Source organism: Gallinula chloropus, assembly GCF_964237585.1.
Source record: "Gallinula chloropus genome assembly, chromosome: 6".
In the NCBI taxonomy this organism is placed as follows: Eukaryota; Metazoa; Chordata; class Aves; order Gruiformes; family Rallidae; genus Gallinula; species Gallinula chloropus.
In genome coordinates, this window is record NC_140091.1 from 3958473 (window position 1) to 3981743 (window position 23271).

The window sequence follows — 23271 nt, forward strand, 5'->3', positions numbered from 1 at the left end:
CTTTCTCTCCACTTTGAAATCTTCACTAAAACTGCAGAGGAAAAGATATGTAAGTATGTATACATCTAAAACCCTAGGATGAATTTCCTTCCTCCTGTATGATGCAATGAAATGATATTTGTTAACACTGAGGTCTTTGACAATTTTGTTGTATTTCACAGGTGAACTAAAATTAAACTCCAGGTCTCAACCCTCAAGAGTTAATGTTACAAAAATTATGTGGGTTCTCCTTTTCTTTTTTTTTTTTTTTTCTTTCTTTTCCCCAGAACTCTTCACTATCTCACATGAAATCTCTTCAGTATTGAATTCACTGGGAGGAAAACTGAAACTCAGAAAATAGCTCTTCAGTTTCACAAAATACAAGTTGTAGTAAAAACAACACTTTTCTACTAACAGTATGTCAGTTTGGTAGAAGATACCAATCCACAGAGTCACCAACCCAAAGAACATAGAACAGCTCATGACCTGTGAGCTGGATACACCAAAGTTAATGAAGATTGTGATACCTGATTACAGAAGACCTTTCCAAACCCTTTTCAGACCACTTTTTTCTTGTGCTTTTTCTGCAACTGATGCAAACACACATTCCTGCCTCCCCCCCAATCTCCCCCCAACACCCAGTACTACATTGGCCTAAAGTTTTCACAGCTTTTCTCTTAAAATTACAGTTCAAGAATCTGATTGAATTTCCATCATGACACATTAATGATTCAATGAAATTTTATGGTTCTAAGAGATTCCTTCCAATCACCAACTTTACTGCAAATGTCCCTGCCAAAGCCCAATCTAGGTAAGAGGAAGGGAACAGCAGCTACATCACAGCCTTTAAAGGGACTGGCATCCATCAAATACATAGGTATTACACCAGTACTTCAAAAAATATCTATTAGGCAGGGAAATGCACGGGGCTGAAGGAATAATGGGGTTTATCCAGTTTCCAGTGAGCTGAAATGGAGAGTTTCTCTTTCAGACTGATGAGGTACTAGATCAGGCTGCATCGCAGCTCAAGGAAACCTTCACCACAGATGCGAGGCCAAAACCGGTGCCTGGGCTTTGGGCACCTGTCCCGAGGCAGGCAGAGCAGACAGGTATGGCCATGACTGGTGCTGTGCTGCAGTAAGCAGGGGATCCAACTCTGGCAAAGGTTTCACCATGTGCAGAAAAGCACTGGTTAAGCAAATTTCACACATACTGTCCTTGTGGCCACTTGCTAGTCACCAGCATTTCAGATTATATAAAGCTCTTGACAATATCCAGGAAGAAAACACAAGAACATAATTTACTGTACAACCACGACACAGTTTCCTTGCAGATTATTTCCAGGACCTCAATGCAAGGAATCATTTCAAGGCAGATGATGGGCTTTTCAGTCTTTTGTCAGGATACAGGAGGCAGAAGGCTCTTGGCCATTGTGAATAAATGACACCACATGTGCAAGCTGAAGTCCCACTCTCAGTCCTCAGCAACTATCAGTGAGCAGGAAAGGAAGTCTTTCAGTTAGTAAATCAAAACATCAAAATTACTTCTGTGAAGGGGAAAAGGGAATAATTAACTCAAACCTCACTAGTATTTGCTGTTCGTGCTGTAGCACTTAAGGGTTTTTTGGCTGTCTTGTTAAACTACAGAATTTTTTTTACACAAATATGTTGCTTACCTAGAGAGATAGATTTTATTGCATGAAAAAATACAGTTTACAATTTTCTACACCCACATCTAGAATTCATCTCCTCCAATTACAGCCACTCCCTGACAACATTCCATGTTATATTTAAACCCTGGGTGCCACTTTGAAAGAAAAAAAAAAAGAAAAAAAAAAAAAGAGCTACAATAGGATCATTTTCAAAGACTACATAGCAGCAGAAGGCTTCAAAGCAGCAAAGTGCTTTAAACTCTGGTATCAATCTAATAACCACCCCAAACAGAGTTAAGAGTGACCTCCAATTACCACCACAATAAGCACAGAAGTCTCTTGAGAAGTATAAAGCATAGATGTTTCCTGTACTCCAGAAGAGGTATGAGATTGATGGTGTATTATATAGATATACCTGAACTTAATGACAGACTGTTGGGAAAACCATTTCTGTGACACTCAAGACTCTTAAGGATCAACCCACATAAATAAAATGCTGTGTTGGATAAAGTACCTTAAAAAAGTAACCTTTGTGAAAGTATGCATTTGATGTATGTATTGTAAGAAAACTGGCACTCTGTACTTTTATACACACATGTATTTATACACATAAAGAGCTTTACTTTGGCTTGGGAGAAAGCACCTTTCTGTAATTGTTTGCTGTAATCTGTTTAAACCTGTCATTTAAAAAAGTATAAATAAAATGCATCAAACACTGTAAATGTAAAAAAGAAGTTGTATAGCAAAAGGTGAATCACACTAACTAAAAGGAGTTTGTTTCTATGTTTCTTCTACTGTTTATACCAGAGTCCAACAAGTGTGTTTCTCTTTAGGAGCACAGTATCAGAAGATTTAAAGACTTGGACTCTTAAATTCAGTATTCCTAGGAGAAGTTATGTCATCAGACCTGAAGGGGAACACCCATCTCAAGAGCAACATACCGAGTCAGCTTAATCCCTTGTGTACATCCAGTGATTTCAGTGGATTCATCCCAGGGATGCATTGAGCTAAACATGTTGAGTTGGACCAGAAAGTACAAAATAAGACTATTTTATCCACCCACACGCGCCTCACCATGTCATGAGGCAAGGGGAAGCAAACAGTCAGCAGACTGCTTGCTTTTTTATTAATTTAATTCTGTATTATATTACAGACACCCAACCAAGATTCAAGCCCATTGTCTTCAGCATTGTTGAAAAACACATAATGAGACGCAGTCCTAGACACAAAAATGTATTGTCTAGACAAATCAGACATAGCATGTGGGATTGGAAATATTAATCCATTCCCTTAAAAGATGGCAAACAGAGGCAAAAGGAATTGAGTGTCTTGGACAAGGGTCAGGGAGTAAACCTCATTCAGACCCCTGAATTGAATCTTGAACTCCAGAGACTCAGCCTAGAGACCCAGGCAGAAAGACACCATTCAGACACAATGACACTGAACATAACAGAAATCTCCTACACACAGCTACAGTCTAAACCTTTAAATATGGGAGTAACAAAAAGCATGCACACATATAAAACTGCACCTCTTTGCCACTGTAAATTTTAAAAGCTTAATAAGCAGTGAAGAGGTTATAAAAATCATCCAAAAGATGGCAAGGCAAGTGAAAAGCAAAACTGGAAGTAAAGCCCACGTACGTAGCTGCTCCAGTCCGGCAGCCTGCCCTCTGGACATACCTCCTGCCATTATGCAACAGCAGCAGTGTTTCAGTTCAATGTAGTCAGGAAAATATACTCTTTCAAGCTCAGTATTTCAAGCAAACCACTCTGCAATAGGAAGTCAAATATCTATTTCAATTAAGAGCTTGTATTTAAAAAAATATAGCTTCTCCTGTTGCCTTTTTCAGGCAGCTAAAACTATCACTCAGTTAAAACTGGCAGGTTCAGTATACAGAGCCAGGATACAGCCTTCCTCTGAAGTCTAAGCTTGAGCAAATTTACCACAGTTCAAGGCTGCACCAAACACTCAATGACAAGTAACTGATAAAAAAATAAGTCAAGTGTCAGCCAAGCTCCCTCACCAGAGCTCAGCTTTTGATAAAGCAAGATCACTCCCTTCAGCAACACACGTTTCTCCCAGTGCAACAATGGCAGCACACCAGCAGTCACATCCACACATGCACTACCCAACATCTGTCAGTAGCAGTAGGTGCTTCAGCCACTGCCTGTCACAGCGCCACACACATCCTTACATCTCTTCGCTGGATTATAGCAAACTTCATTACTCTGCAGGACTGGCATCAGCAGGCTATAGCAAGGCTGCAGTTATTAGCTTCAAGATACTTCATCCTTCTATGTGTGAAAGGTAAACACAGGACACGCACAGCTGACATCCATGTTCAGGGAGCAAAGACTTGGGAAGAACTGTAGACTTCCAGGGGTTTAGAAAGTGTGGCATGATGCTGAGGGCAGTGTCTGGCCAGCAGCCATGTGGACACTGACACACTATACACAGATTAGGAAAGCAAACCTTCACATAAGCAATGCTCTACCTCATGATGTGGTTTATGCTGTTTTCATACAATTGAGTAGAACTACAGTGGTGAGGAAAAAACCCACCCTTACAACCCTAATATTGGTATTTTGAGAGAGACAACTCCTAGTCCAGAAATCTCTTCACAAGTTCACTTTATGAATTTTACTAATTCATGAGTAAATAACGTATCTATTCCTAACATCAAAACTGTTTGAAGGCAAATTTCACATGGTACTTGAATGTGTGTGCAAGTCTAAAGTCCTGAAGAAATGTCAGTTGAATTAATGGGAGTTTTTACCAGCTTAGTCAGACTGAGCTGAACTGGAACCTAGGCTGTCATGCACTTGTGGCCAAAGCCTAAATGAAACCAGAACAGAAGCAGGGAAATTGCCAAGATTACTGCAATAAAAGAAAGTTTTAATAACTACATTTTGATGCAGACTTATCCAATTTCACATGTTAAACTCCAATATTAAACCCTCCTCCTTCACTCAGGCAAACCTCCCTCAAGTCTTACTCAGGTTAGGATGACAGGATTGAGCTGCCACAGGCACCCCCAAGATGCGCAGTAGGGATTCCTACACAGGCAGGGAGATGTGCTGTTACCACCCATCACAGTTCAGTCCACATACACTCTTAAAAGTCCTGTCATTCCTGAGTACTAAATACATTAGTATAAATCTTTAAAAACTTTTTTGATGGTTAGATTTTAAAATAAGGTGTTTAAATCAAAGAAAAAGCAAGATGGCTCATTTCAGACACATCATGTGCTGCACTGTACACCACATACTTGCTACTGTATGTATGGAATTTGATTCATGTAGAAGAGGGCAAATTTTTGAGCTAATCTCAAAAAAGCAAGGAGTTCAACAGGTTTATTTGGATAGCTGTGTGATTTCACAAACCAAAGGAAATCCCACCAAGTAGAACCACAAGGAGTTCTGAAACAAGTAACAGAAGTGAGTAAAGGCATAAATAAATTTCCATAAAGTAAGAAAGAAAAAACCCAGCTTATTTACATCAGTAGGGAGAGGAATGGGAGATCAGTACAGAAAACAGGAAAGGCTACAAGCAGATGAATCAGGTGTCATTATTCCTCTGAATACAGCAGTAATACATTAATTCAAAAATATCAAGCAACCATTATGCAACTGAAAAAGAGGATGGGTATTGCTGGGATCAAAAACTTAACAAAAAAAGACTGCATTACATGGGTATCTAGACTGTTTCCACTCATAATAATAGAGAGAAATAACATAATAGAACTTAAACCCTCATTATCTGAGCATGACTTAAAAAAACTACCCTCACAAGGAAGTTAACATGACAATTCTAGGACTCCTCCCTCTTTTTTTTCCTCTTAAGTAACACTTAAGCCTTCTAAAAGAGAAGACACTGGACAAAAAGAACCTCAACTTTGATTTGCTGTAACAATCAAACAAATCAACCCACGGGTTCTTGGAAGAGCGGCTAATAGAAAAGTTACTGCACTAGTTTCAGAGGCTTCAGCCTGTTACACAAGAAGGTGGACAGAATGGTTTTTACATTCATTTAAATCTTAAAAACAACTTCATCTGGGAATGAACATCCACAGCGCTCTCAGAGATGGAGCTAACCCTCCCAGGTAAGCTGGGTAATGCCTCAGCTTGCCTTGAACTAAACACTGCAAAAGGTGACGGTTGAACCAGAAGGGTGGAGTTTACCACTGCTGTAAACTCCAATGAACCCTTTCATGGAGTGCTAACAATGCTCAAGGATTTGTCTTTCCCTTTCTTGGTACTTGAATTATACTGCAAATACTTGCAGAAAATATACTTGTAAATGCAGCAAGCACAGGGAAGAACGGACTAAAAGTCCATTTAAAAGCCCATTGGTTAGCTGCTTGAAAAAAATAAAAACATACTTTATTCCCTTCTTTAACACTTTATATTTTTTTAATTAAGAAAAAAGCAAAAAATTCCACAATTGTCTGTTTTACTAAATTGAGTGATGGAATTAAAAAGATCACTCCTCATAGAAACTCTGTACATTTTTATGTATGAGAAATTAAGAACTTCTTTTTTTTTTTAAAAAAAAAAGCAATTTTGCAAACTACTGCTCATCTATGAGCTTGGTCCTACAAATACCTAGGTGTGAGTAACCCGACCTGAACGAATACTGTCTTTGACGTCAACTGGAGCATTTATGTAAGTCACTTGTTTGCATAAGCAACTGCAGGATTGTTCCTGACTTACTCTATATACAGAGTCCTAACTCCAACAATTAAGTCAGCAATATCAGGCTGTACATTCTGCATAATTAAGCCATTTTCCTTAGTGTAAAGTGGTTTGCACCTTGACAAAGAAAAGCACAAAGCAAATTAACTCACTGATGTTTAAGATAGCTCTAGAAGTGAAAGGCCAACTTTCACTGCTGCAAGATGCAGAGAGAAATCCTAAGGTCATAATTTTAACTGAGTTCACCTGCCCTGACTTGCCATGGATGGTATAAGAGTGAGGAGGAGGAACAGCACAAGACCTGTTGTCCTGCAGTAATAAGAGATACGCAACTCTGGACTGCAGTAATGAAAAACAGAAACAAACAAAGAAATCTACAGCCAGATCAAAAAACAACACCTAAAAGGCAGTAGTTACTTAAAGAGAATTTTCTGGAAGAAAATGGGCTCAATCCACAGTATCTTAACTGTCTGACGATGCTCCTATCATATGACAAGTCAGATTACCCAGCTAAAGCAAGACATGAAGTGAAAAATTCTCTAGGTGGACTGACTTTGATTTTTTCAAGTACACAATTTATTCATAATCACTGCCAATTAATCTCAATCAATAAGCTACAGACTGTTTGCAAATCATTATCTGTGTCATACTGAAAGCACAAAGTATTTTTTGTGGGCGGTAAGTGGACAAAAGGTTCAGAGGAGGAAAGTGAACAGTCTAAGCAGAACAGCTCCACAAACATTCATACAACCAGCAGCCTGTTCATACCAACATGCCTGGATAGCAAATAAAGGACCCAGACCAGCAAAGCACTTAAGCACATGCTTTAACTTTAAGCACGTGCCTAAGTGCTTTGCTGGAAAATGGCCCAAAGAAAAGAATGAACATGGTTAACTGAAAAGCCCTTCAGAATTGGACTGACTGCTTTGTTTTTCCATTAACTCTAGTTGCTAGTAAACACGCCTTTGGTCTCAGCATCCTGCCCAATATATTTAACTCATATCACAAAAATACCCATCTGGTACAACCAATCTCTTTCCTTAGGGAAGATCCACGAACTGGGAAGAGAGGAAACTACAAGCTATGCTGGGATTTAGGCTACTAAACAGGCACATGTGTCTGACAGGCAAACCCACATGAAGGCCCTGGCCATTACATACTCTCATCACACAAGCCTGCATTGTCCTGACTCTTCTACCTCTTCTACCAAGCTCCACAGAACGTAAAGAGGGCACAGAACACTGGCAGGACCACTGACTCTTCTTCCCATCTCCCGTTTGTGAAGGAAAGAAACCCAAGCTCAGAGAAGATCATTTCCAACTACGGGCGCTGGGAATGTGAGAGTCTTTTTAATTACCCCCACCTTGGTCCATTAACAACATTTTTATTTTCATCAACTTTAGTCCAAAACCAGGATGAAATCAAAATTCCCTAGGATAACTTAAGCAAAATGATTAAGTTAAAAAAAGACTGGAGTCCAAAAACTGAAAGATGATTAGGGAGGAACGTAGGTGAAATTGAAATGAAACAATAATAAAAAGCCCTAAAAACACATCATATATTCATAGTTCTTGAATCATTAAGGCTCTGCATGACAGCTCTTACAAGCACCGGTATGGCAAACTCACTGACTTTTAAGCAGGAGTGAAAGTGGTTAAGCCCTAGGACAAATAATTTGAAAATCTCAGCACAAGTCTGATCTCAGAGAGTTTAAAGGAATGCAGACTGCCCAAAAACACAGCAGCTGTTTGTTTTTTCTGCCACCTTTCCAAGGTTCATGTCTGGAGTGAGGATAAACAGTTCTGAAAAAAAGTTATGTGAAGTTCAGACTTTAAGAAAATAAAGCATCAGACTAGTATTTCTTGCAGAAAGATTAAAAGCCCCCAAACCTTAAATTATCCAGCCCTGGAAGTTTTCAGGTAGAGCTCTCAGGAGCAGAGGTAGATGGCTTGGGGCTTCAATATATTAAAATGCTTTCTCTAAACCAGACTGCATTTTCAAGAGTTTAGCCTGATGTGGTTTTCTTGAGCAATATTCCTCCAAGCAGAGTTTCAAATTTAATAAGGTAAAACTCTATTCCCTATTTTATGCACACATGTGTGCATACAAACACACACACAGAGGTCATTTCAGATAAACCAACAAATAAACAAGATAGCGGATGAAGCACTGGAGATCAGCCTGAAATGCTTTTCCTCAGCACAGCTGATATCATAGCTACAAGGTAATTTATGCTATGCCATTTGGACATCCTTCTTTTTATTCTCCCTCCTCCTTTTTCTACCTAATATTCTCTTTGTGTCAAAGAAAATGACTATCTAGTTTAGTGAATAAATTATTAAGTCTCTTGATAGGTTAGGCAATTAGAAATTTCTTGACTCTTAAACATTTTCAGTAGGCATATCTTTAAATGTGGACCAAAGACAAGTTAAGTAACCTAAAAAAGAAATATTTAAGAGGAAATTTACTTAGATGGAGTAAATATCAGTGGAGCTAATGGGGGTAACTAAGGATTGTTTTGTTACAGGCAGGTCAGAAATAGCAGGAAATTTCAAGGACCATGTTGAGATTCAACATCTGTTTAGGAACTGTCCCTATACACAAAATGAAGAGTTGCTACAAGACAAGTATACAAAACTAGGAAGTCTGAAACAAACTGCAATCCCATCCAGAGAGCTCTCCTGTTGTATTCCTACCTGGTGGTACTGCAGCAGCAGGAACGGTGAACACTAAAGAACCCTTGATAAACATTCAAATTGTATACAACATGGACAAGCATTACCCAGTATGACAGATGAAAGACACTGTTCATGAAGGACAAACGTGAAGCAGCCAACAGCGTATCATGCTCTTACGCATTCCCTGCTTCCCCTTCTTGTACTATGCAGCATTCCCCTTGCATACAGATGCTGTGTTCAAGGAATTAAGGACATCACACCTACTTCTTCCATTAAGACAGGAAGCACATTGACTTTACTTCTTGAAAGTAAAATTGTATCACAATGCTTTTTCTCAAAAAAAAACCTTTATTAGATAGGTTATTTGCAACAAGAAACCAGCATAACAAACTCACAGAGGGAATCTTAGATGATGGAAACTGGAGGAAAATAGTTTTCTGTGTATTTTGTGGCATATCCTCCCCTACACTTTTAATTAAACTTCAAACCACTTTATTGTGTAGATCCAGCCTCACCTCTCAAAAGAACTCACTCACCTTGGAAAACTAGGTTGGCAGGAGAGGTGAGGATCTTTCAGAGCTCTAAGTTTCAAAATGGTAAGATTCAATCTGCAGTGAATCTAAGTTGGGAGTTATTTCCTTCACCCTACAATGTATATTACCTACAATGTGTATTATTACATATGTATAAATTTAAGCAGGTTTTGGGCAGGGAGTGGGGTGGTTTTGGAATACAAGAGGCATATCTCTCTTTGCACATCCTTGGGTAAGTTTTTCCCAATCAACTTCTGCAGTAAGAAGGGCTTTCCTGCTCTCTTTCCCACTTTAATAAGAATGCCCTGTGGGGGGGTTCTAGAGGCAACTGCTAGGCCACTTCCACACACTCCTTTCTACCCTAAGAGCCACTGGCACGCAGAGCCTGTGAGTGACCGGAGAGCCAAAGCTCTGGGCTCTGAGCTGACGACAGCGCTGTGGGTAACGCAGGGACAGGCTCTCTGAGGAATGCTTCTTGTTTCCAAACCCCCTCTCGGGAGAGTCCGAGGATACATCTTTAAAGCAGAACACCAGCAAGCCCATAACTCAGGCTGACAAATCTGAGATAGCGCACTTGAACCAAAGTAAAGTGGACAAACACTGGTTTTAACTTGGATTAGCAGCTCCAGAGGCAATGTAAAACCAAATGCGAGTAATCTGAGCCGAATACATATAAACTCCAAATATCATCTAAAGCCAGCTGACACTGAAAGACAAAATAGAACACTTCTCCCCTTCACTTCAAAATAAAACTAACAGCCACAGTGGAACCTGAAATTTCAACTATCCCATGTTTCCCATGCCTGCAGGGTCTGAAAACCAGTAAGTGTAACTTTGGTCACCTTGGCTGTACCACACTGCAATCATTATTGCTTCATCTGTTTCTCTCAAGTCAGACAGTCGGAATCCTACCATCAAATTTTAATTAAAGATGGTAATAAGAAAATAAACTATCTTTCTTGGAATGTCTTTGATTCCATAAGTACATATACATTTCATCCACTGAAGACTGAATTACAACCTTTCATCTAACAAGCAGCTTCATGGAATGGCCCTGGAATAAAGAATGGACGAAGGAAAAAACCAAATCTTTGGTGATCTCATGTAACACATTATATATTTATATTATACCAGGCACACTATCTGGAAACATCAACTTGCAAGCCACAGTAAAAGCATTCACTACCTTAGTGCAAGTAGAAGGCATAGCCAGTCACTTACATGAAATCAATAACCAGATCTTACTTATAGTTAAAAGAGCAGATGGTCTACCACAACGCAGAAATGACACAACACATATACAGAAGTGTCTGCTTTCTTTAGACACATTCTTGAAGGCACTGTATCATTGATCTAAGGTTATTTTTATAGGCAGATGACAGGTCAAGCATAAAAGTACACGATTTTAAAGGTTAGGGAGTTGACAAAGTTGGTACCACTGCCACAGACAAAGAATCATTTTCTTCTGAAGTCTTCGTTGTCAGGTTATTTATATTTCACAGTTAAAAGGCTCCTCTCTGGATAATATGAATGTTAAAACAAATAAGAGAAAAAGTCCTATGTAAGCTAATGCTGCTTTAAAGAGATAATATAGATCAACCTTGACACCATCAGTGTCATCCTAAAGCACGATGAGAATTTCCAGTGAAAGTTACTAACATTAAACAGATTGAGATAGCCAGCCAACAAAAATAAACCAAATGTGTAAGCACACTGCCTTCCAGGCCAAGACTGTTGTTACAACCATGTATTACAATGAAAGTGAAGGGAGGAACACTTCAGTGGTGAAAAGCATCTGTTTGTGAAGTCTGGAGGAAGAATTGGTCCAGAATAAATAATTTATGGTGTGATCTGTGAAAATGCCTATGGAATAGGACACTTAATTCTCACTGCAAGTTAAGAAAGCTGGGTGCCCAGCTAACCTCTTCAACAAATGTTACCCTTCAAATTACATGGCTATTTTCCAATCTATAAAATAATAACATCACCTTCTTGCTGAAGAAGAGCATTTTAAGTCTGAATTTATTAAAACCCTTTCATATGCAAGATAGCTATTACAGAAAAGTTGTGGGTTTTTAAAAAAAGGGAAGAGGTCCTTATGGATTAATTAATTTAGGTGAGTTTTAATCCTTTTAAGTACTGTGCGTACACATACAATGCACAGACTTTATGCTGCATAGCTTACTTTTCCTTTACTGGATGAGAACACTCCTGGAATGTTATTGTTTTCAGGGGGTGGTTTCTAAGAATTTACTGTGAATACATTCATTATATATGTGCACACTGAAACACTGCTGGGGCTGTAAATGACCGAAGAGTTCATAAACATGGTTATTTTCTTACCTGGTTCAGAACCATGCAAGAAAGCAATTGTTACACAGCTTTTGCTAAACAAAGACCAAATTTCACAAGGGACAAAGGCTTTGCATGGGGCTTTCCATGGTGTTTCACATAAGGACAAGTTCAAAGAAGATGACAGATTGTTTATAATATGCCTTGTACTGTGAGGGCCTGATCCCTGATGGCATTCACAGAAGCTAAAGCAAGAGAAACATACATCTCCTGAACACCCAGCCTGTGTCTGAAGAGAATTGAGATGATTGCAAAAAAAAAAAAAAATGAGATGAAGAGAACTGAAAGACAACAAGTTCCTCTGTGGTTTCTGCCTTGTCTTCCTTAGAATTTCAGGCCTCAACACCACAGCCTTCTCCGACACTCCTCCCACCTCTGCCCCAGCTTCAGCAAAGCAGAGTTATCCAGTCCCACCATTAGTTAGGACGTCAGTGAGCCAGATCTCAAAGACTCTTGGCCATCTCTTTACAAACGTTATTAAGGGGAGATTATTATCTTACCCTCAGAGTGACTAATAATTGCTGTGTTCATATATATATATACACACACATTGCTTTTGCACAGGATCAACAATGAAAGGTCTTTTTAAACACAGCTTCTTTGCATAGATGGAAAACTTTGTGCGCGTACCTCTCATCAGGTCAACTAAATGTTAATGACTATTATGGAAAAATAAAAGACAGAAACATTTTCTGATATACATAAAGAGGCTTCTTATGATGTAGGGCATTGCATTTTGAGACTGGAGAAACAAGACCTTTAGCAGCAATGAATACACGAACCCTGATTTTTAAAAATTTTTATTTTTGTAAAGTACTGGAGAATGTCTTAACCATCACACAGGCACACACACACATATACACACACTCTCAGACTACCACACTAGGCAAGATCAGAGCTTAACAGCCAACAAAACACACATTCAATCCCTGAGATCATTTTCCTGAAATAGAAAACTACATATGTTTCTCAAATTTCACATCAAGCCACTGCACAGCCCGAACTGCGGGGAGAACAGAGCCAAGCCTGCTTTTGGGCTTGAGGGAGTAAGAACCTGAAAACAAGATGATTCCTTTCCTATCACCACATTTCTTGTCCACAATCTAAACTTACAAACACCCCCGTTTAACAGCATTTCTAGCGGGGGTTGCTTATCAAGCAGCCTTTGCTTTGTCAAATTAAGACACATTGCCTTGGATTAGTGAGACTCCCTGAGTTCAAAATGACTTCATGGTTGGCTCAGAGTTCACTGTCTCTGTGGCACGCTGCCAGTAATACATCTACTACCGCGCCTGCCCCCAATCCTTTTCTATACTGACCTAGCTGACTCCTTTTTTCAGCAGCAAATGAACACAATAGAAAAATAAGGGCTAGATACTGTCACAGCTAATTAACAATCCTAACATCTTTAAAAAAATAATCAAAGCAGTAAATATTTGAAGAACTGAATACAAGGCTCTGAAATGCAACGTCTCAATGTATGTCAAAGCTGTTGGAAAGGGACAATGCAGTTTTTCTTCAGTGTGCAGAGATACAGTTAGACGCTATGAAGGGCTCCTGTTCTGTGGAAAACACATTAAGCTTCTTTTGCTAATATTTTGTAAAGGGCATTTGTACAATAACAATAGCTAAAGCTTCCTGTTTGCCTGTGTGCTTCCTGGCTAACATTAACGAGACCTGCTAACAATTTTCTTATTTAGCACACAGAACTCTTTCAGATGACTCTGTAGACTCAAGGACGTGTCGGTTTTTAAATTAAAAAAATAAAACCTAAGAGTAATGGCCTACATTGCACCTGCCCTTCACAGTTCTGATAACTTTTACAGCTACACGTTTCCTATTTTCTTACGCCACCCCAGTCTGTGTGTCACCAGGCTCTGAAGAACATGTTTTGAATTTATTAAAAGCCTGAAAGAGTGGAATTCTTTCATTTGGCAAAGATAACATCACAGGGACACTTGCTTTTGGCTCCCTGACAAGAAATTCATGGTACTTCGTTTGTCCAATCCACAAAAATACCATCCCTCCCCTCCCCTTCAAGATAATTCTCCCTTCTCCAGAGACTTCTCCAAACAAGTCTGGAAGTCTCAAGTCTTGGGTTTCATTTCATAAACAGGACACAAAACCCGAGTGCAATTCAGGATACTGTCACCGCCCCATGGGCTGCAGCGCTAATCAGGAAGTCTTTCTGAAATATTCCCTTACCCCTTTCCTACCAGAGAGAGGGCTAATGTCTAGACCAGGCATCTTCTGAAGTAGGCACAAAATATAAACAAGCAGCAGTCAAACAGCAGAATCCCAGGCAAGGGTATACATTAGTCATGGCAAAGGCTAGGAAGGAAGGGAAGGGCAGCTGGCCCCGAGAATCTGGTGTCTGTGCTGCTCCAGTTACCACAACTCACTAACCAGGATTGCCCAATCCTTTAAAACGACACAGGCATCCTTCAGATAATCATTTAACTCACACCAGTTTGTTTTTTCAACAGCAACTCTAAACATAAGCTCCTCTTCCAAACTCTCTCTTCTTTTAAAGTTTCCAGCCTATCTGGATAAAATATTTGGTGAGGACTCTGCTAACCACAGTGATGAAATACCTCACAGCAGTTAAACTAAGCAACCTCCTAAGAGTGTATGTAGTATCAGTTTAACAGATGAAGAACAAATACAGGGATGAACAAGAATCAAATCCTCAAAGGTATTCAGCTGTCTAAACACCTCCAAAGATGTAGATTTAATTCACTTCAGATCACACAGGGGACATAACAGAGCAGAGACAAATCCAGACTCTTGGATTCAAAAGGACCTTTTTAGCTTTACTGTTTTATTACAAACTTCCCTCTCTGCAGTTCAGCAATGGACCAGACTCTACTTCTATTTATCCCAGTGTACTCTGCATCAATCCTGTTAACACTGAAGGAGTGCTGTGGATTTAAATCAGTGCAACAGAGCCAGCTCTAGCCCTAATGATAAGCAACTGGGAACAAGTTACAAATAAACCTTAAGGACTTAATCATTGCTTACTTAACACAGAGTCAGCTATTTAAACATGCACAAGCCAAGGGACAAGCCTCTTTCTCATAAATGAAAGAAAAAAATATTCAAGGTATTTTCCTGTTGATTATATACTGTATATTAGAAAGATAACACTCTCACACAGATAAAACCTAATAGCAGCTATGTGGTTCCCAGAAATGTTCGTGAACTGCAAACATTTGTCTTTCACTTTACCATTTGTAATTACTATACCATTAACATAACCATTTCTTTCTTATAAATTTGATTTTATCTGAAGAAACTCAAGATCACGAGACCTGTTAGAAGGAGATAATTTCCAAAAGATCCCCTAAAAGTGTATGTGACATCTCTGTTAGATCATCTTCCCTGTTGTGATGGCATCAGTTGAAGACTGACTGGACAAGTATTTCCACAGGAAAATTATTTGGGTCAACATTCAGGTATGAGCTGATTTCTCTACTAGATAACACATTACTTTCCCCAACTACCAAGACATCTGGAGTGTAATAATAGAAAAGAATTGTTCTGCACAATTTGTTTCATAATTTTGGGAGGCAGCTTGCAGAATGATGTTGGATGCTCTCTATCTCAATAATACCAGCATGATATTCTTCTCTACGTATCCAAATCCTCCTCCCCAAGTTTCATCTCTTTTTGGTTTCAGCTCATCTTACACCATACAAATCCAGTAGAGACTAGCTAATTTACAGTGAGTTCTTTATGATTGAAAATGGCCCTGAAACTGAACACTGGATCTAAAGACACAGGTTACTTGAGAAATTTGTGTGTGAATTCTACCCAATTTAACAGCTCAGCCATATTCTTATCTGCAATGCAATCCTTAATACAGCTACAGTTGAGCATCTCTGATAAGAACTCTCCATCCATAATACAGTAACCTGTAACTAAAGCAGATTGGCATTTAGATTCTATTGAGATAGCTTTATCCAAAATACCATATAAAGTTATCAGAGGTTGTAGGTGGTGGGTGGAAGAGAGGGGTGAGTCATGCTCACCATGAGTAAAAGTGCTGAGCCTCTGAAAAGCACTGCTTATGTGTCCGTAAAAGAAACAGCTCGCTTTTCCTCTCCACACCAACATTTCTGAAATAAGACAACTGAGCACTCTAGAAGCAAAAGCAACACTCACTGTTGCAACCTTTGGGGCCAGGAGTAGGAATGTTCCAAAGTTTTTAATTATATATATTTTTTCTTTTACATGGAGAGCTGTCAGTAACCTTTTTAATGCAGAACAGCCAGCTGTTTGGATCATTCAGAACTATTCAGTGGTCCTTCATCAACCCAAAGGAGAAATAATTAAAAATACTATTTTTAATTTTACAGACAAGAATCTTACAAGAACAGTGGGAATCAAGAAAGTTATCCTTTGCAGTTGATGGCTGGATGCTGCTCAGTGTGACGTATAGCAGTTTTTAAGTCAGTAGGTAAAAGTCTCAGAATATGAGATTTGGGTCTTCACCTTTCAGATAAGAAGCATTTACTGTTTTTTATATATCTAATAGAAAAAACAACTGGCGACTCCAGTCAGCGTAATCTAAGGTGAAAGACAAACAATTTCATACTTAGAAACACACATCAAATACTGCAAATACCTGATCTCACACACTACTTAACTTTGTGCACTTGCTAATCTCACTGAAGTAAAAAAAGACTATACATATTTTTAAATGTTAAATACATACAAAATGTTTTAAAGAGCCTCTAAAAATTTTAAAGCAGCAAGAGTAATAGTCTGGATGCAAGCAGAAGCGTTTCCTATAAAAGTACCCTTAGAATTTCATTTATTTTGGTAAAAATCCCCAAAACAAATTTAAATAAATCTTTCTTTTATCAGGGCCAAGTTATGTATCATTCACAATGACTAACACTATGTCTTGCCCTGTGAACAGGCTCCTTTGTGCTCAAAGGAAGAAAAGGTACTCAGAGTCTTATACTTGATAACTTCATGTTTCCCTAGTATTATGCGCATAATCAGGAGAAGTAACTTCACCAAACTACAAGGAAAGTCCCAAGAAAGGTGTTCATGGGGTAAAGCAGAGGAGGAAAAAAAAGAAAGGTTTGATTCCATAAAAACATTTCTTATTCTGTCTTTTTCTTCCTCCTTTGTTACCCTGTAAAACATTCTACTACAGCCAAAACAAGGGGCTTAATTTGGGGAGCACATTAAAGGCAGCAAAGGAGAATGTCCAAAACAGGAACAGACAAAAGGATAGAGGAAGATTTCATCCAGAAAATCTTTTCCCAAAGCTCCTTTCTCCCTTACAACATTCATCAACATTCTTGAGAAAAGAAGGCTTAGGGGAGACCTAATTAGTGTTTATAAATATCTTAGACTTGGGACGCAGGGGGATTTGGCCAGCCCCTTTTCAGTGGTCTGTGGGGACAGGACTAGAGGCAATGGCTGTAAGCTGGAGCATAGGAAGTTCCGCACCAACATGCGGAAGAACTTTTTCACAGTGAGGGTGACGGAGCAGTGGAATAGGCTGCCCAGGGAGGTGGTTGAGTCTCCTTCTCTGGAGATATTCAAGTCTCGTCTGGATGCCTATCTGTGTAATATGAGATAGGGAGCCTGCTTTGGCAGGGGGGTTGGACCCGATGATCTCTTGAGGTCCCTTCCAACCCCTAAGATTCTGTGATTCTGTGATTCTGTGATCAATATAATCAGAAGCTTTTGAATAATCAAAATGTCATTTCTAAGGAAATGAACTTGCCAGTAAAAATTCAGTCAACTCTACTTGCGAGTATAATCTTCTGCAGCATTTTTTTAATTTATTTTTTAAAGAGATTTTCTGTCTCACCTCCACAGAGTTAAAGCTAAGAACACCAAGCCAAAGCCAGGCTGTCATTACCACCATACCCATCCTTTTCAGACCTACTTCCAAAGCAAAGCCTGAGCCATATCAAGTTTAGACAAGCCTTGACAGCCTGACACCAGCTGACAGCACCAAAACACACCCAAGAAAACACCTGATCTTCCCCAAAGACCTCAGAGAAATTATAACCACTGACAGGTAGATGAAACAAGCAGATGGACAAATACTGTGTTGGAATAGCAAGTACCAAGCATGGCATAACTTTGGCAAGAGTTTTGTGAAAACCACAGCAGATGGGAATGTTCAGGAACAAGTACAAGGAATCTAGATTCTCCACTCCTGCGGGATCAGTTGTTAGCAGCGATCCATTACTTCAGCAGCTTCAAACCATCATTCATTGCTCAACAGCTAAAGAATTAATCACAGTAACAGTTACATTTTTTAAATCTGCAGGAAGGCACTGTTTTTCTTTTCCATCTCCCCTCACAAGCTACACTAGGTTGAGATTAAAAAAGAGGGAGAGAGTGACGGGCAGGCAGAAGAGGATTTCTTTTATACAGTATGTTGGCCACTATTAAAAACAAGACACGAAGAACATGCTCTGCATCAGGGAGGACTCCAGGAAGAGTGGGAACTCTGTTCATCAATGCTGGAAATTCCTCTGTTCAAGCAAGTTAAGAATTCTCTTTCAAATATATCACCACTCTCTCCAAAACTACTTCCTTTCCTTTAAAAATAAATTTCCAATAGTATTTGATTCCAAACTCAAATGGGCTGTAATCTATTCTATCTTCTTCAGCTACTGGCCAGAAGACCAACATTTCATTATTTGCTCACACATTTTATCCCATCTATTAACCATCATTGGGCCACAAAGCTAAATTAAAACTGTCTGGAATTGAGTTTCAACCACGGTCCCTACCAAGCAAGAAGCACCCTTCTTACTTGAATGAAGAACAGAATGGTGGAACAAAGACACTCCTAGCACATGTAAAGGCAGAGGAAAATGTTCCCCCACTCCGTTAAACAGAACTTTGAGTAGATGAATTGCAAGAATCTGTAACTCAGTAAACGTGACATTTAGTCATACCCACTTTCTGGTCATGATATCCTCCAACTACCTCAAAAAGGTTCTCTTCAGGACAGGTGGCTACTTTTCTCACATGTCACTGTGCCTAAATTTGAGGAGCATTTGACCTATTGCACTCATACTATTTATGAGAAAAAGGCTGTCACCATTCTCCATCTAGAGTCCCCTGACTAAATTCTAAATCAAAGTCTTGACTACTTTCACAAGATGGAATCTATGTGTGTATCATCTGGGAGCATGGGATTTATCTTCTTGAGGTTAGATTTGGGTCAGGGGACAGGCCTGCTTACATAGCAAAGTCTTTGGGGTGAGAGTTGTTCACCTGTTACATAACTCATAGTTACACAGCATACAGTGGAATCTGACTGAAAGCCCAAATGAAGGAAGATTTGAGCAGGCAAGGAGAACCGTGTCTGACATGGAGGTATCTTCCACCTCCAGAGAGGTTAAAACTATTCTGGGACCAGTTGTCATTTTAGACTAACTTTTGCACAGATTCAGCTTCACAAACTGCAGTGAGAGTAACTGTGAGCTGGGCATGTAATTGGTCTGTGAAGACTTTTATATGAAATAAATAACACTCTAAACAACATTTTACAGGGGTTTTCTCAAACGGTTTTAACTGCTCAGTGAGTATTCTAGGATGTTTCTGGGGAGCAATAGAACTGTCATGTTTTACAGTAAAGTGACCATTTTAAACAAGATCTTACCAGATCTCTCCCACATGGCAAAGAAGTATATTCTTCCAGTTCTCAAAAAAGTCCATAAATTTGTCAACAAAACCAGATTTCAAATAATTATTAGAAGCATATTTCACAGTAACTACAGCAATCATATTTATGTTCCAAAATGGAGTACAAGATCAATTAACTGACAGTTGTAGCAACACACTGTATCTGTGAATTACCCTGCTCACAGGAACAACTGTGTTCAGGAATGCACGATGGAAGCACAAGATAGGTTCAAGATGTTTTGGATCAGGCTGAATTACAGACAGATGTATGTAACAGCATGTCCAGTCAAAATGAATTAAAGCAAAAATGTACACAAGAAAATAGACCAAATCATATCGTTATAGTTAACATACCTTGCAGTGACACCTGTGGCTTTCCAGGATAAGAAATCCGGAAGATCAAAGAAGTAGCCTGCCTTCTCCCAGCATGATTCTTGCAAGTTCTAACAGAAAAAAATCAGAAATGCAGATATTAGAGGCCAGGCACGATCATGTCCTTACTTCAATGCAATTTAAAAACCTGACATTTATGTAAAACTGTCAGTTTTTCCAAATCAAATATTCTGATCATCCAGTCTGCTCTACTTACTTGACAGTGATCTACTGCCTGAAGAACTGAGTCTTTCCCATTCCACTGACCATAAGAGCTTCCCAAGAAGAGTTCAGAGGCACATGTTTCAGATCAATAACGTGGACTCTCTGAGTTCCCTGTCAGCTGTTCAATGTCAGAATAGTCTCAAAGTCAGTAGAGAACTTTCTCAAGAAATATTTGCTTGAAGAATGCCCTACTTTCTAAAATTAGCCATCTTAAATTTAGTATTTTGAATTCTAAGTACAGGAAGAAAACAAACAGCTCTGTGAAGACAAAGAACAAAGCTTTCAAATCTATTTCAAACTGACTAAAATATGATCGAAATGTATAAGAACCTGCAAGCTTTCAATGAAGTTTTTTTCCCACAGCTGGGACATTCAGAAGCTCTCAACTGGCAGGATTAACCAGTAACCATCAGCTTTAAATCCACACTACAACCCTACAGTTGCCATCACTGCAAGCAGATGAATTCACACGAAAAATTAACACAAGTTTTTCTTTGCAACCTCTGTCCCTCCACAAAATTTCCTTGAAATGCCTAACACACAAAGCAGTACGACTGCTTGCTGCCATCTGAAGAGAGATTCAACCTTATTTCTTCAACTGAGGGACAACTAAAGACAGCTGAACTCCAATTAAGAGATTATCTTCTACTAAAATAGATCATTTACAGAGAGTTTCAAGCACTATCCTCTGCAGAGAGCTCATCCAGAAACCAAGAAGTCTACTGCAAGAGGCTGGTCATGTCACCTGGTCCAAACTCTATTCTCTACCACCAAAGCTCAGTCTGATTGCAGCTTATGATAGAAATGCATCTTAAAATTACTTTTCCACAAAAACAATCTCTGCACTTGCCACAGGTATCAGATGATGATGAATGGGAAGAAACTCTCCCCAAGAGTAATGTTTTATTCCAGTGTGACATAAAGAATGAGTAACACTGTCCTGCAATAAAACAATGGCCACCTCTGGCCTTAGCACATTTAAATAGCTAAGGAATATCAAAAATCAAACAAAAGTCTGTGCTGCTGACCACAAGGTTCACAAATCAGACTTCCACAGGAAGAGTGCTTTAAAAACCTCCATAAGCATGTTAAATATCTTGAACAGCACAAAGTTTTCTCACTTCAGAACAGCCGTTGGGCTAGAAATGAAAATCCTAGCTGGGGTCTTTTGGGCACAAAGCCCTGATAGATTGCACAGCTTCAGCAAGAACACAAGTTAGGTCAACAGTTGGATCTAGCAGGGTAAGGCAGAGCTGGAGAGACACTTCAGAAGTGAGATGGGAAACTATGTGGGTCTTCATGTCTGCACAAAAAACCAATTGAGGGATGATTTATTTGCCTTCTTGTCCTTTAGCTTTCAGATCCCACCTTGTTCTTCTACTCAAGTTCAGGCTAAGACTCTTGTAGAAGATTCCAGCAGCACAGGATTTTTCAGAGAAGCTGAAGTACTAAACACTAAGCATAAGCTTTCTCAACAGCAACTCCAAGTCCTATCCTGCAAAAAGATCTGTAAGAACCTGGGGTACAGAGTCAAGCAAGAGGCCAGAGTATTTACAGCAAAGGTTCTAATAGCTTTGTTGTTATACTTTGCTTTTCAAAGTTCCCCCACCCCTCGAAATTATTTAGTAGATTATCATTAACTAACATGACAATTTGACAATTTACATTATCTGCATTTTAAAAGCTGCCATCAGTTTTCTGGAGCAAAAGTTAATTCCATGCAGCATCAAGAATAAACTCGCTGAATTAAAACAAAGGTAATTCCATTTTAAGAAATACTGTTTGGCTCTATAACTTAATTCAGATACTATTTCATATCAAACCAGTATCTTAGAAGTTCAGAAAGTTACTGAAATGGAATTTATGAATTCCAGAAACTAAGGTGGAACTGGATAAGAACAAAAAAAAGCAAAATCTTGTTTAGTTTTGGATCATGCAAAACAGTCTGCTTTCTTTGAGTTTAGATCTTCAAAAGCTACTAAAATTTTCTGGGTTTCTACCAAGTTCAAAAAAGAAATGTTCTGATTACAACTTTTTAGCATAAAAGGCACAACCTTTAGATACCTGTTCTGCATCACTCAGGTTTAGTTTACCTATGTGGCTGCTACTCCCATAAAATTTAACTTCATATGTGAATGCAAAAGTGCTCCATAGTTCAGTACAAAGGTCATTCAGCCTGATTATTTTTGTAACAAAGGCCATTATGTCTTGTTAACATTACCTGACAGTCCTCAAGAAGCAACAGGAGTAGTTTGGCTATTAATGATAACCAGAAAAGAAACTGATTTAAGAATAACTGTCCTCTTGAAACAAGTCCATTTCATCAAAGATACTACTTGGATCCTCAGTCTATTACTTCAAGAACTCCCAAAAGCCACATGTTAGTGACACCAAAATATGTTGTTTCATGAACATCCAAATGATTCATTCTTTGCCATCTTGATGCTTTGTCATCACTAATTAGTACAGACAAAAAAAAAAGTAATCATAGCATGCCCTTATGCTTTTTCCAAACAAATTTAAAAGTCTCCATGTTTTCGACACTCACTGAAGTTAATTCTAATTTATTTTCACTCACAGTCAGGAATCTCTGACCACATTAAAAGGACTGTGGAAAAGATCCGGGAACGTTCCCAATGCTGTATTCACATCCTGCGACTCACCCTCCAAACTCACTCGTGAAGAAACTAATTCAATATTTCTATTTTCCACGGGTACTTCTGGAGTCCCCTTTCTTCATCTCTCTCTCTGATTGCTTGGGGGGTTTGGAGCCTTTTTAACAACTATACCTCCAAACGCTCTTTTTTGAGACCCTTACAGGTAATCCCAAGTACTTGGGGGCAAAGAGTTTAAGAATCATGAAGTACAGTATCCTTTAGTCTTCCTAGAAGAGAAGGGTCTAGAAAAGCGAGGGGTAAGGGAACTGGTACACAGCATAAGAGAAGCTGCCATTGCCCATTTATTCCTTGACAGGTCAAAATATTATCATGAAGCCATACTGCACAGTTTTGTACTGTGCTAAATACTGTGTATTTGTCTACTTCAATATTCATACTTTCCAGGCTTGCTGAGGCAGTCTGTTTCTGCACAGGAATCATTTGATTTCTACTTTT

General features: G+C 39.0%; 1 protein-coding gene across 3 annotated transcripts in view; it reads right to left on the reverse strand.

Annotated features, from left to right (window-relative positions):
- The window catches only part of FGGY (FGGY carbohydrate kinase domain containing), a 141824-nt gene that overhangs the window by 95156 nt on the left and 23397 nt on the right, over window positions 1-23271 (reverse strand). For all 3 annotated transcript variants that reach the window (XR_014617394.1, XR_014617395.1, XM_084266369.1), the window contains one exon: window positions 19916-20004. Coding sequence is in view for 1 of the 3 variants with exons in the window: in XM_084266369.1 (XP_084122495.1) it covers window positions 19916-20004 (89 nt within the window). In the remaining 2 variants the exon portion in view is untranslated. The remainder of the gene's footprint in view (window positions 1-19915; window positions 20005-23271) is intronic.